The sequence below is a fragment of the Papilio polytes genome, unplaced genomic scaffold (assembly GCF_000836215.1).
Source record: "Papilio polytes unplaced genomic scaffold, Ppol_1.0 DF820844.1, whole genome shotgun sequence".
Taxonomy (NCBI): Eukaryota; Metazoa; Arthropoda; class Insecta; order Lepidoptera; family Papilionidae; genus Papilio; species Papilio polytes.
Window position 1 is genome coordinate 310,135 of NW_013528360.1, and position 12,937 is coordinate 323,071.

A 12,937-nucleotide genomic window follows, 5' to 3' on the forward strand; every position below is an offset into this window, starting at 1 on the left:
TATACTTAGTTGTAAATTTCATATTAACTATGTTATAGTTTAAATTGTTAAAACATTTTGCCACTTTGTAAATTGTTTAAAAAGAATTAAAGACACTACCAATGCAATATTTTACTCACGCGTCACACATGTACTATTATTATAAATGTTTGTCGACAAATTCGCGTTTGTTTCTTGCTCAGGTTCCTTTATCTAGGAAACAGTAAGACTGACTTTGAAGGGAATTTTAATGGGAAGTTCTGGTAAAAAGATGCGATAGTAATACGGATTTCAGTTTTAATTCCACGTTAAGGAAGTCGCGGTCGATCACTAGTATCTCATATGTTTTATAGTCAGTGTCAGAGACAAGGCTCTCACGGCAAGTTGTATCTCGTTTTCCTCAGTATTATAGACGATTTTGTGAATTTTATTCAAGAACATTTAAAATGTGATTTTATTAAAATAATTTAAAATCTTTGTGCCCTGAAAGAGTTATTTGTGAATATTTCATGTAAAGAGCAATGGATTTAAGTGTGTGAATATCGTGTTTTTGTTTTTCTTTTAAGGTATGTTTTTATATTATAACTACAATAACAGATAATTTATACTCAATTTGTTTGTGTTCGAAGTACATTTCGCTGGTACGGAAGCGATTTAGAGTACATTAAATTTTATGTTTTTGTTTTTTTTATTTCATCCATACTTACATGGTTTCGAAAGTTATATGTAGATGACGTATTCGAATAAAAGCCTAGAAATGTAAGTGGTCTTACCTTATTTGGTAGACGCCTGTGATGGGCATGTCCTACATACATTAGTTAAAATAAATTTATAAGTTTGGTAAAATTCACCACAAATAGATTTCTTTATTTATATTTAAGAACGAATTTAGTTTTTTTTAAAAAGTTGTTCTAGAATTTATAACATATAAAATATGTTTTAAAAAATTAAAAACACACTCTAAGGAATTATATAAGTACGTAACTAAGACGCGTTTTATCATAAAAATAAAACGGTTTTAAAAACAGCAAATTTTACATGTTTTCAGGTTACAAACAAAAATGGTAATCCAACTCTCCTCTCAAATAAACAGCGCCAAAAAAGAAGATGGCTTTGCCAACATTCTCGGCCACATCGGAAGATGGCAGATCTTAGTCTGCGCTACAGTTTCTCTTGTAAAATTATCCTCTGGTTGGGTTCAAATGGCAGTACTCTTTCTTACACCGAAATTAAACTTCTGGTGCATAGAATTTTCTAATTCAAGTCGAATTGTTCACAATGCAACATGTTATGACGATTGTTTGAAGTACGAGTACGATCCGAGCCCGTTTGAGAACACGATTGTATCGGAATGGGGTCTAATCTGCAGCAGAAGTTGGCTGGCGAGCTTTACACAGACAGTCCTGCAGTTTGGGATATTATTAGGAAGTATTTTGTTCGGATTTCTTTCTGATAGGTAAGTTATTGACTGACTTTCCAAAAGAAGGAGGTACTCAATTGTTCTGTATGTTTTTTAACGTATAGTTTGCTAAAGCGTGTTGATATTACTGTAGTAATTTCTAAGAACACATAGGCTCGTTTTTTTAACATTGCGAGTAGCTTTACCATAAATTTGTATCGCTAGCTTTCGCCCTTGACTATGCGTGAATTAAAAAAACATAAGTAAGTAACCTATGTGTTCTTCCAGACTAATCTTTACATCTATGCCAAATTTCATCGTGATCCATTCAGCAGTGTAGGCTAGAAACTCTAACAAACATCTGTTTAAATTTTCGCAAAAATATTAGTAAGAAGTAAGGTATTACGAATACACTGTTTTTAGTATATTTCAAGTTTTTGCTATTTTTATGTCTTCAAAAAGGATGAGAGAACCGGCGTTTGGGTAGTGCGCGGTAGGGTAACTAACCCAGGGCACTGAACGGAAATAGGCACCACACGCCACAAGTCTGTTAAAGATATACAAAGTTGTAACAATTGATTGTTAGAGTTAATAGCTTTAGTATCTACAAACGTAAACGGAATACGTGACCTGAATAATCTGCATTAATTAATTTAAATATCTGTTAACTAGTAAACCCGGTTTTTGACTACATTTATCGATTTACGAAACACAAAAATTTCTCAACACAGTAAACTTGTTTAAAATTACTGTATAAAGGATTCAATTAAAATAAAAAATTAATTTTGCGTTGAAATCAAAAAGTGATAAAGAAGAGATACTGGTTATAAAATTAACAATAAAAAATCAAGGCTACCAATAAAATATTATGATAAAAATAATTACATTTTTGTAGTTCCTTATGAATTTATTCCGCAACTTAAAACTTTAAATCCATATAAGACAATCAAAACATTATTTATCTTCGATATTTTAATAAAAGTTATAGCAAATATTAAATATTATTATGGAAAATCTTAATTACAAACATGTGTAGGGCCATTGACTCCTCTGCGAGAGGTAAATCCTAAAAATGAGGCCACTGAAACCATTACTGTGTTACGCCTTCCCGCTACGACATGACTTTGTATGGATGGTGGGAAGTCCTTGGATGCGTTCGGAATACCGTATATTGTATGGAAGGCCTTTGTCTAATAATTATAATCATAAAAGATGACAAACACGATTCAGTATATCAAATTAATATATAACATCGTGACTATATTAATTTCGCGGATAATAAGCTTGTAGCGTTTTTTAACTCATCTGTAAACGACTTTAGCGTGTTCTATGAATTTAATTGACCCTGACTTAAAAACAATGGGTTTTATCTGACCCTTGATCTTTATAAGTTGTGGCGTAGAAATACATTGCTTGCCAAATGTTAGTTTTATAAATTCATATTTTTACGCGTAAATGCGTATCAAATTTAAATGTTCTTTAACATTTTTAATTTAACGTAACCTTTTATGATCCTATCACTCTTAAAATCCTTTGTTAAATCATTACTGCATAAAAAATAAAAATATTTAACATCTTAAGATAAGAAATTGTGCCAAGGTTACAGAAGAACATAAAAATAGTGATGTTTTGTACATTTGTTGCATCTCGTAGGAGATAAAATAATAAATTATCATACACGTATATAATCTATTTTGATAACAATTTTACATGATTCGACATTATCTTGAAGATATATTTCATTGTTTAACTGAATAATGGCCTAAAAATAAATTAAATGATGTAATAATCAGAACTTTCAAAAATAATTTAATAATCATGCTAATATATGAAAGGTTAGATGGATGTTTGTTAGAGTTTGCAAAGAAACTGCTGAACGGGTCTCAATAAAATTTGGCATAGATATAGAAGTTAGTTTGGAAGAACACATAGGCTACTTAGTTTTTTTTTATTCCACGCGGGCTGTGACGCGGGCTAAAGCTAGTAAATAATAATTTATAGTTACTTGAGTATATATCACTACGCGATAATGCGGCTTTGTTGCAGCGTTACTTCAATAACAGTAAAGTTAATATTGGATTTTATATGAATGACATTGAATTAACTAAGAATATAACATTATTTACAAGCATAACACATTATCTGATAATCTCAGTATTGCTTTCTGCATTATGTGACATTCTGCCTTCCACTGACATATATTACGTTCCTTACAGGTATGGCCGAAAGAACACATTCCTCGTCTCAATAACAGCTCTCATAGTCTTCGGATTCGCCATCCCTTTCGCACCCGATTACACTACCTTTACCGTTTTACGGTTCTTCCTCGGTATAGCAACATCGGGAACTATGGTCGTCTCTTTCGTGCTGATCATGGAGACAGCCGGCCCCAACTTCAGGGAGATATTGGGCTGCTTGTTCCAAATACCATTTATAATAGGACATATGACTGTGCCGTTGTTCGCCTACTTTTTCAGGAGTTGGGACTCTTACAGTTTGGCGTTGGCGATACCACCTGTCATATATTTTGGATACTTTTTCTTATTAACGGAATCACCACGATGGTTGGTCAGCGTTGGACGAGTGAAGGAGGCAACTGTTATTGTAAAGAGAGCTTGTGTAATGTAAGTCTTTTATTACCTACTACCTTTTATGCCTAAGCTAAGAGTACTTAATCTTTGATTGTCATAGATTAACTTCAGAAAGGGTTCAAAGGCTACAAAATAATCCTTTAAAATTAATCTTCCAGGAACAATCTACCAACAACTAAAGTAGAAGAGAATCTCAGTAAATTAGCACAGAGTATACAGAGCAGTCCGTCAGGGCCCAAACTCAACTATTCAGCGCTGTTTCGCAAGTCGCTGCGGCTGAGGACAGTCTGCTGCTGCGTCATGTGGACCATCAGCGGGCTGACGTTCTTCGGCTTCAATCAGTACATCAGCCAGACTAGCCCAGATCCATTCATCAGCGTTGCTGCTGCTGGAGCTATACAGGTAGCTGGCATGTCTATTTAAAAGTGAAAAAGAATGGATCTTTTTTTAATTTAGAAAGCTGGAGTGTACATTAAAAGTAATATAAAAGAGGTTATAATTACTTAATCTAATCTGTTTGAAATTATGTCTGTAATAAGTTTAACAATAAAATTCATGGCACGCGTGATCAAGGGCGATGTATTAAATATAGTTACGCTTTGATTTTCCTCGCAATGAATGGAGACATCGAAGAGACTTCCTTATGGCAGTCGATAAGGAATCCTTGAATTTACAATTGGAATGAATAGTACGGAAAAGGAACAAATTAAAGAAAACTTACCATTATACGATTGTACTAATAAAACCCGTGAATATTTATGAAGACAACTGGGCTGATAAGGGAAAGCATGCAAAGACGATAAGGTTTCCGTAAACTAACAATAATATACAGCATAGTGTTTATTACTTTTCTCCATTGTGAGATTTAACAAAGTACGTGTAAATCATACTAAATTTATGAATGCGAAAGTTTAGATGGATGGATGTTTGTTAGAGTTTGTAGCTCAAATTGCTGAACGGATCTCGGTGAAATTTGGCATAGGTGCAGAGGATAGTGTATAAAACGCATAAGCTAAATCCATTTTTTTAATTTCAAGCGGATGGAGTCGCAAGCAAAAGCTAGTGGTGAATTAAACCAAGTTTATTCTTTTCCAGATTCCATCGAATCTTATATCAATTTGGTTGATAAAATACTTCGGTAGAAGGATCACGACTGCGATGTTCTTCACGCTGGGGGGCGTCTGCGTGGTGGTGCTAGGAGTCGTCCCTGATGATTTTTGGATTACACTAACTCTTGGGACATTAGGAGTCAGTTGTGCTGCTATAGTCGCCGCTACTATTTACATTTATACCTCGGAGCTGTTCCCTACTGTTGTAAGGAACATGGCGATGGGATCCAGCTCAATGTCTATGAGGATTGGATCTATGATAGCACCGTTTGTATCCAATTTGTCATTAACAGTGTCATGGTTACCTACATTGATATTTGGTTTCGCGCCAATAGCGGCTGGCATAGTTTGTCTGTTACTCCCAGAGACGAAAGGAACTACATTACCTGATAGTTTAGAAGATGATTAAGTACAATTAAGTTTATTTTATAGCTTTATTAAGTATACGATTAATTAATAAATGTTGAATTTACAATTTTATTTCCCACGACCTTCCTTTTGCCTTCTATATAAATGAATGATAATCGTAACAAGTATTTAGTTGGTTTTAAGAATGACGAAGTATTCTAACGGATTGTTAGTAATAAAACTACACGCTAGGATCAACAGTAGATGGCCTAAAAACAGTGACCTAGGGCTAATACAGACTAGTAAATTAAGCAATAACATTTATGCACCTAACGCCGATATTTTCTATTATAATTAACAGTCTATTTTTTAATTAAATACAATAACTAGTTAATGAGTATAATTTTAGTTTTTCGCATCAGTCTGCGCCTCTTTCACCCAAAGCGAAGGGAGATTCCGCCGCCGTTCTTAAATAATAATTTCCACGCAACCTGAAATAAAAAAATAACCAATACAAAAACAAAACAGATCACACTGGAACCGTAGTCTTTTGAGATAAATCTATCGCATAACGGTTTAGTCGCGCTTTGATTCCTATGATCTTATACTACTCGATTTTTAGTTAAATAGGCCGCGAAACATTGACAATCGCACAACGTTTTTCGATAGTTTAGTCAAAAGGTGTGCTCTAAGTAATGTTAGTGTAAACTTACATGGGGGTAGCGTTATACCCCATGAGGACTATGGGCTCGTGGTGACAATGGCCGCGCAGGAACGCGTCGTAACCGGTGCAGCGCCGCGCCGCGAACACGCCGCCTTCCACAGACTCCGCCCAGAACCGCCACGACCTCCAGTGGCTGCAGAAGTCTAAGGAACCATTGTTATAGGTATTGTTGTCTCTGTTTTTGTCAAAAAGTACAAAAGAGATACAATATGTAACACAATTGTAAATACAGTGGAGTTCTTTGGTCATTTTCTGAAGGTTCATATTTTTAGATGTAATTGCTATTATATTTACGCAGGAGCTTTAATATTAAGATATGTAAATAAAACTTGCGGGATTTATTAGTGTTACTATTAACTATCAGAAATAGAATTAAAGCAACAAATTTATAAATACCTTCAACAGTAAGCGGCACTGTGAGAGGTAAACATCCCGGTTGTTTAGCGCGTCCTTCGTTGGGCCAGAAGTCAGCATGTCCTATCGCCGAGGGCGCGCCAAAGCCCCCGCCATCTGTATGGATGACATCGACAAAGCGTGCGTCCTGAGGAGTCAGCGGCTTCAGGAATAAGGCCGGATAGAAACCAGGATATGCAGCGTCTAGTACTGTTAACCTGTAATAAATTCTCCACCAATTGATTTCAGAATAGTTTAGTTCTTTCAGAGCTTAGCTTGTGAACATACCTGGGCACTTTATATCCTAAAGTCTTCAGATATCTGCAACAGAAGCCGCCGAGATGTGCTCCCAGCGAGTGACCGATTAGATGCAGTCTATCGATAGGGAGACCACCTTTGAGTAGCTTCGCCATTGCCTTGGCTGTTTCCTCACCAAGCTGAAAACAAAAAAATACTCTAGTATTATACATTCATCGGTAAAACAGTTAAGCGGATTTCTATGAAATTTGGCTATAAATAACTAAATAATAAGCAGGAGTTGCCACAAAAATACATTTTAAATTTAATGTACAACAACCTGAGTAAGTAAAAAAAATTGGCAAAAGGTGGCAAAGGGGAAAAGTAAGGCAGGGAAGACCCAGGCCGTTCCTGCACTGGTTTTCAAGGTTGCAAGAACACACAGTCTAAGTACGCTCCAAGTTTTTTGTTTTTTAATTCCGAGCGTAGGAAATCACGGGCAAAAACTGTAATTAAGTAGTTATACACATCGTATAATAAATCGAGTTAATTAATTCAAAAATATTTTTGATAAAATCCTAACCAGCTTTAAATCGAGTATAACGTTGATGTAGTTTCCGAAGCCAAGATTGCTCCAGTCCAGCAGCAGAAAGTTGTGACCGCCACGACGCTGGTATGCACGCACAACTGTCAGTATGCTGTCGTCTGTAGCCTGCTCCACGTACCTGCGACATGACAAATTACATTACATGGTCTATCTGTCGGTGGCTGAGGGGTTTGAGCCCTTGACTTGTAATCCACAGTTCCTAGGTTTGGAACCCAGTTCGAATTTCGCCATGTACCAATGTGATTTTCGATTTCTCGAACTTCATATGTACATAATTTACCCGACGTTCTTACAGTGAAGGAAAACATCATGAGTACCTGCAAATATTGGATAAGATAAGTTTGAAGGCGATCTGCAGTGGGTCAAAATGTCTCCGAGCGTCTTAGTGGGGATGAATAGTTAGCTGATTATAAACTAAGTATTGTTACTTTAATTATTATGTTACTTACATAACTCACCCGTGTATGTACAGCGAAGTGGGTTTTGTAATGTCGAACTCGGGCTCTGCCAGCAATTGTTTGAGAGTCGCGTAGTGGTATACCGCCGGCTCGCTGATGTCCCTGCTGAAGTGACACGGGAATATATTGTAGATTTCGCCCGCGACAGCGTCCGGGTGGAATTAAAAAAAAAAACAAAAACGTGAACTGCCTATGTGTTCTTCCAGACTATCCTCTACATCTGTACCAAATTTCATCGAATTCCGTTCACCTGTTTAGGCTACAAACATCCATCCATATTAACTTTCGCATTTATAATATTAGTATGAAGTATGATCATATAGTAAATTGTGTTAAAACAAACGTAAATAAATAACAACTCACCCGTAATAAAGAATCCTAACGTCCTTGGAGTTAGCCACTCGGCCGCGCGGAACTGAAATGTAACACGCACATATCAATTGATCAATATCTTATCTAGTTAACTAATATTATGAATCCGAAAGTTAAGATGGATGGATGGTTGTTTTATTTTGTAGCCTAAACGGCTTAACGAATCTTGATCTAATTTGGCATAGATGTAGAGAGTAGGTAGCCTGTAAGAAAACATAGCTACTTACTTTTTTTTTCCACGAAGAAGAAGTCGCGGCCAAAAGGTAATTTAATAACTTAGAAAACAGAATTCTAGTCAAGGAAGTCTATTTCCTACCCACTCTAGTGAAATTATGTATGATACATACCGGGCACCATAGCGCGAAGAATGTTCCGGAAACTGTAAGGTGACAATGGAAGAGATGCGTTCCTCTGAGCCATGCCTGGTGACGTCACTGGAATATTCATGTGTCAAAGAAACTTTGAAATATATAGGGCTGGTTAATCTATACATATAAAAAATTGGAGTGTCTGTTCGTAATATCAAAAGAAAAATTCCAGGTTTCAGGAAGATGATGTATTTGCATTGCTAATAACTAAAGTCGCATTTAAAAAGTTTTTGTCTGTCTGTCTGTCCTTAAAGCGCGTTTGTTCCGGGTAATCTGCGAAACGATTTTGAAGAGACTTTCACTGAAGAGTAGCTGACATATACGGGGATATTATAGGCTACTGTTTTATCTTTATTGTACGTGGACAAAGTCGCGGGCAACAGCTAGTTCATTACATTTACAGCGAAGATAAATAAAGTCTTCCGTATCTTAATTAGACAATACTCTCGTACTTGGCATCTGGCAAAAAATTACATCCGACATTGGAATTTGTCATGGCAACAAAGTTGAAAAAAGCATAAAAGCTGACCTTTTCGTAGCGAAAATGATATTCGGTTTTAAATTCACAGTATCATTATACTGCGATGTTATATTGCTACGTTGGTATTAAAGTAACATAAACAGAACCTGGATAAGAACTAGATATGTCGGTTCTAATAGACGACCTACATAAAGGAGGTTAGAAACCTTTACAAGCGAGAAAAATATCAGTTCCTTGGACTCTCGCTTATCCGGTTTTGACAGAAATTTACTGTTTTTGTTTTTGAATTTATATAAGATAGCTCTTCCCCTGCGACTTCATCCGCATAAACTTATGAAAATGTTATTTAATAGTTTACATGTGCCAAATAATCAATTGCAAATGTCAAAATACCAATTACCTTACTATGGCAATTTTGCTTTCTTGATGTTGGCAGCAACTTATGGTCTCTTTCCCACATTAGGGTTTTTATCCAAAATATTATCCCTCTATGTTTAATGGCGTGAAAATACATAGTCTAAAGCATGACGTAAGTGTAGGGCTCTTTATTACAAAAAGAATTATTCAAAAATATGCTATAATTGCTGACTTCTTAGGCAACAAAGTAGTGTGTGTTTACGCTTTATTATAATAGTATAGATATAGATTTCGCCAATGGGAACAGTTGTGTAGAGAATCAAAAAATTGCATTAAAAATTAAAATATATAATATTGTGTTGGTAACATGTAATATTTTTTTGCTATAAAAACTCCGTCTAGTTAACAGTTAAGTATATAATTATAACCACATACTTTGTGGTCAATGTTAGTAAATCGTAAACCAAAGGTTTCTGTATAATAATTGTGGTTCTTGATGCTATAAATAACTAAAGTAATTACATAGATCGCGTCTACATTTGTCCTTGGAAATGCTATGTTTAAGTTACGGCTGGTTTCCCAGTTATATTTAAGCATTCATTAGTGTATTTTGTATGATTACTTCATGAAATTCCGATCTACGTAACTTAAATTTTAATCTTTTAAGTTTAGTTCAACTTAATACTAATGAATCGATAGGTAACGATAAAATAGAAACTTCAGCAACCCAGCATTAGTTGAATTGATAACTCCAGTTTTAAAGGACTTCATTTATATTTTTGACCGACTTCCCAAAAGAAGGAGGTACTCAATTCGTATGCAGATATGTTTTTTTAAACTTAGGATAGAGCTGAAGATAGACTATATATTACTCGAAGATTTCTTTTTAACCTTATATTTGAAAAACGCTAGAAATTGCACGTTACAGTCAAAAGAATAGAGTACAATTTCATTTTTCATTCGATGAATATACGTATTAAAATGGCTTATCTAAGTTACTAATTATTCTTATAAAAAACAGACAATTGGAAACTGTGTAACGGACAAAAAATATTGAGATTTAGTTAATTACCATTATGGTAATTTATTTACCATATTAATAAAGCTACGTGAATGAAAATCAAACTAACTCCGAGTATAAAATTATGTCTGAATGAAGTCTGAGGACCTATCGTTTTTACAACTAATGGAGACGCGGTCTAGGTATAAAAGTCTCTTGGCTTACAATCATTTTAGACCTTTCACACACTTATTTGGATTTCCTTTTTGATTTTTCTTTCGAAAACAGTAGTTAGTAGTACTTGATTAATTTCTTTACTGGTGAACCTTGAATTTTTCGCTGCACACGGGTCTCTGAGGACCTAGAGGTCATCTGCACCACATTAGCGACTTTATTTTTTTTTTATAATATAATGTGGCAAACGAGCAAGCGGCCACCTGAATCCACCGAAATGGAAAGCGACCGCTATCCATAGACATCCGCAATTGCAGATGCGTTGCCTACCCTCCATTGACGGAGGAGGAGACGCACATAAAGAGGACGTTTTTCTTTCCTATGCGTCTCCTCCACCATCAAATCCACTTTTCCTTTCCATCCTCTCCTCTTAAGAAAAGGGTGGAAATGGAAAGGGACAAAAATTAGGCCTCCGACACCACACTCATCAGTCGAAACGCGGAATTGGTTCCACTTCACGCCTGTCTGTGGTCGTGGTATTACACCGGGCGAGCCGGCCTATTCGTGCGAAGATGTTAAAGCGGGCTCTACCACTGTTTTAGTTATTGAGTAAATGTAGAGACAAGATACTTACCAAAAATAATATTTAGAATAACCAAATAAATTATTTCCAACTTGTAGCGCATTTTACACAAATACACAGTCTATACAACTTTAAATATTCAAATACACCATAAACTAAATCACTAATAATTTTCTTGATATTTCAAAGTAAGAAACCGTATAAAAAATTAATTTGTTTCAAGATATTACTAGATTACATTTAAATTATCTCTAATGATATTGAGCGGATAATATGTATCAGGATTAAATTGAAAACAACGTCGCAACAGAAGTGACCCAGCACGACTGGCTTCAGTCTTCATTGCTCGACCTTCTTGAGTTTTTGTCATCGCACGCAACACTACTCGTAATTATTAATTCGACAATAACTGTTGTGACAATTGACGTGACATCTTCACGGCCGCGGTAATGTAGGTTGGACAGCGGTGTAGATGAAAATATCTACTTATATAAATGCGAAAGTTTAGATGGATGGATCTTTGTAAGCTTGAAACCTAAACTGCTGAATGCATCGTGATTTAGTGATATAGAGGATAGTCTGGAGTAAACCATTTTTGAGTTAATGATATTTGGTCCAAATTTTATAGTAGCTCGGGGTTAATTGCAAGCGCAGATCAAGGGTTGCTCCCCAATAGGCGGATAAAAACTCGTAGTATGTCATGCCTCCGTTAGGGGTGAGCAACGCGGATTCCTTTACATTAAGTTAATTCCTAGTGTCCTGCACAACGTGGACGATATTGTCATCATAGTTTGTTCACACTGTATCATTAGTAACGAAATCTATAAATTGCAAGTAACTTTACACGCAACCTTGTATACGACCCTTGGGTCAAGTGATCGCGGCTGCATATTAAATGAAAAACTATTCATATCTCACGGTCGAATATACAAAATGACTGTCAAAGATTACTTTTTTTTTCTCATAAATATAAATAAACCAGCCAATTCTTGTCTTTTTTTATTACAAAATGCATGTAGGTTAAGTATACTTTAAGGTTATGTACAATTGACTGGATATATAACGAGTTTTTTTTTAAAACTTCGATCGCTACGCTATATTATTTTTATTTTTTTTAAACATTGGTTTGATATTAAAATTATATAAACTTGAAAATAAGTGATATTAGTCGGTTTAATTTTTATTATCTTTATTTTAAATACACAATGTGGGAATGTTTAACAATACACTTTTCAGCATCAGGCAAATTATCCATTTATCTGACAAACATATAACTATCACATTTAAACTAAAAATAATTTTATAACCTAAAATAATAAATACAAACAAAAAAGGAAATATTGTAAAGTATTGGAGAACGAGAGTTTCCCGTTAAGCCTATCGGCGCATTTGGGTAATTTTTCCATTGGGCTGATCGACCCAATGGGAAAAAAATCCCAATCGGCCCAACGGGAAACCCCTTATAGAACAAATATTTACAAAAAATATTTTAAAAATTTACAAAGGAACCTCAAACAAAATGTATAATACAATTCACATAAATAAATTTTATTGTACAAATTTAATTCACAAAAACAATCAAACTCTAACAAAATCATAGCATAAAACAATTGGCATTAAAAAGATAAATTGTATGGAAAAATGGATATGTGAGCTAATTTTGATGTAGACTTGATAACAAAAAAAAACATATTTTATTGTAGATTTGTTAAAATAAGCTACAGCCTCCTTTATATTTTTATTATGAAAAATTACAT

General features: G+C 34.9%; 2 protein-coding genes across 3 annotated transcripts; one reads left to right on the forward strand and one right to left on the reverse strand.

Annotated features, from left to right (window-relative positions):
* The first annotated feature begins 320 nt into the window (after nt 1-320).
* Nucleotides 321-5,546, forward strand: LOC106110181 (organic cation transporter protein-like). Its single transcript, XM_013291919.1, has 5 exons — nt 321-545; nt 1,028-1,435; nt 3,595-4,002; nt 4,128-4,371; nt 5,065-5,546. The coding sequence occupies exons 2-5, from the start codon at nt 1,041-1,043 to the stop codon at nt 5,485-5,487; spliced, it is 1,470 nt and encodes a 489-aa protein (XP_013147373.1). The 5' UTR covers nt 321-545; nt 1,028-1,040; the 3' UTR covers nt 5,488-5,546.
* A 5-nt stretch (nt 5,547-5,551) lies between these two features.
* Nucleotides 5,552-11,492, reverse strand: LOC106110182 (pancreatic triacylglycerol lipase-like). Of its 2 annotated transcripts, none has more exons than XM_013291921.1 (9): nt 11,232-11,492; nt 8,565-8,651; nt 8,209-8,260; nt 7,846-7,947; nt 7,364-7,505; nt 6,832-6,980; nt 6,547-6,761; nt 6,140-6,293; nt 5,552-5,917 (listed from the first exon to the last, which is right to left on the reverse strand). In XM_013291921.1, the coding sequence occupies exons 1-9, from the start codon at nt 11,281-11,283 to the stop codon at nt 5,845-5,847; spliced, it is 1,026 nt and encodes a 341-aa protein (XP_013147375.1). In that variant the 5' UTR covers nt 11,284-11,492; the 3' UTR covers nt 5,552-5,844. The 2 variants fall into 2 exon arrangements, with proteins under 2 accessions (XP_013147375.1, XP_013147374.1); XM_013291920.1 differs by having other exon boundaries at nt 7,846-7,950.
* Nucleotides 11,493-12,937: the final 1,445 nt, after the last annotated feature.

Bases quoted from the DNA above. Each gene is read 5' to 3' on its own strand.
- LOC106110181 (XM_013291919.1), top strand. From the start codon at position 1,041: ATGGTAATCCAACTCTCCTCTCAAATAAACAGCGCCAAAAAAGAAGAT. The intron at 1,436-3,594 runs GTAAGTTATTGA...CGTTCCTTACAG, and splicing joins TTCGGATTTCTTTCTGATAG to GTATGGCCGAAAGAACACAT. The intron at 4,003-4,127 runs GTAAGTCTTTTA...TTAATCTTCCAG, and splicing joins GTAAAGAGAGCTTGTGTAAT to GAACAATCTACCAACAACTA.
- LOC106110182 (XM_013291920.1), bottom strand. From the start codon at position 11,283: ATGCGCTACAAGTTGGAAATAATTTATTTGGTTATTCTAAATATTATT. The intron at 8,652-11,231 runs GTAAGTATCTTG...TGAATATTCCAG, and splicing joins TATTCTAAATATTATTTTTG to TGACGTCACCAGGCATGGCT. The intron at 7,506-7,845 runs GTGAGTTATGTA...GTCATGTCGCAG, and splicing joins ACTTCGCTGTACATACACGG to GTACGTGGAGCAGGCTACAG.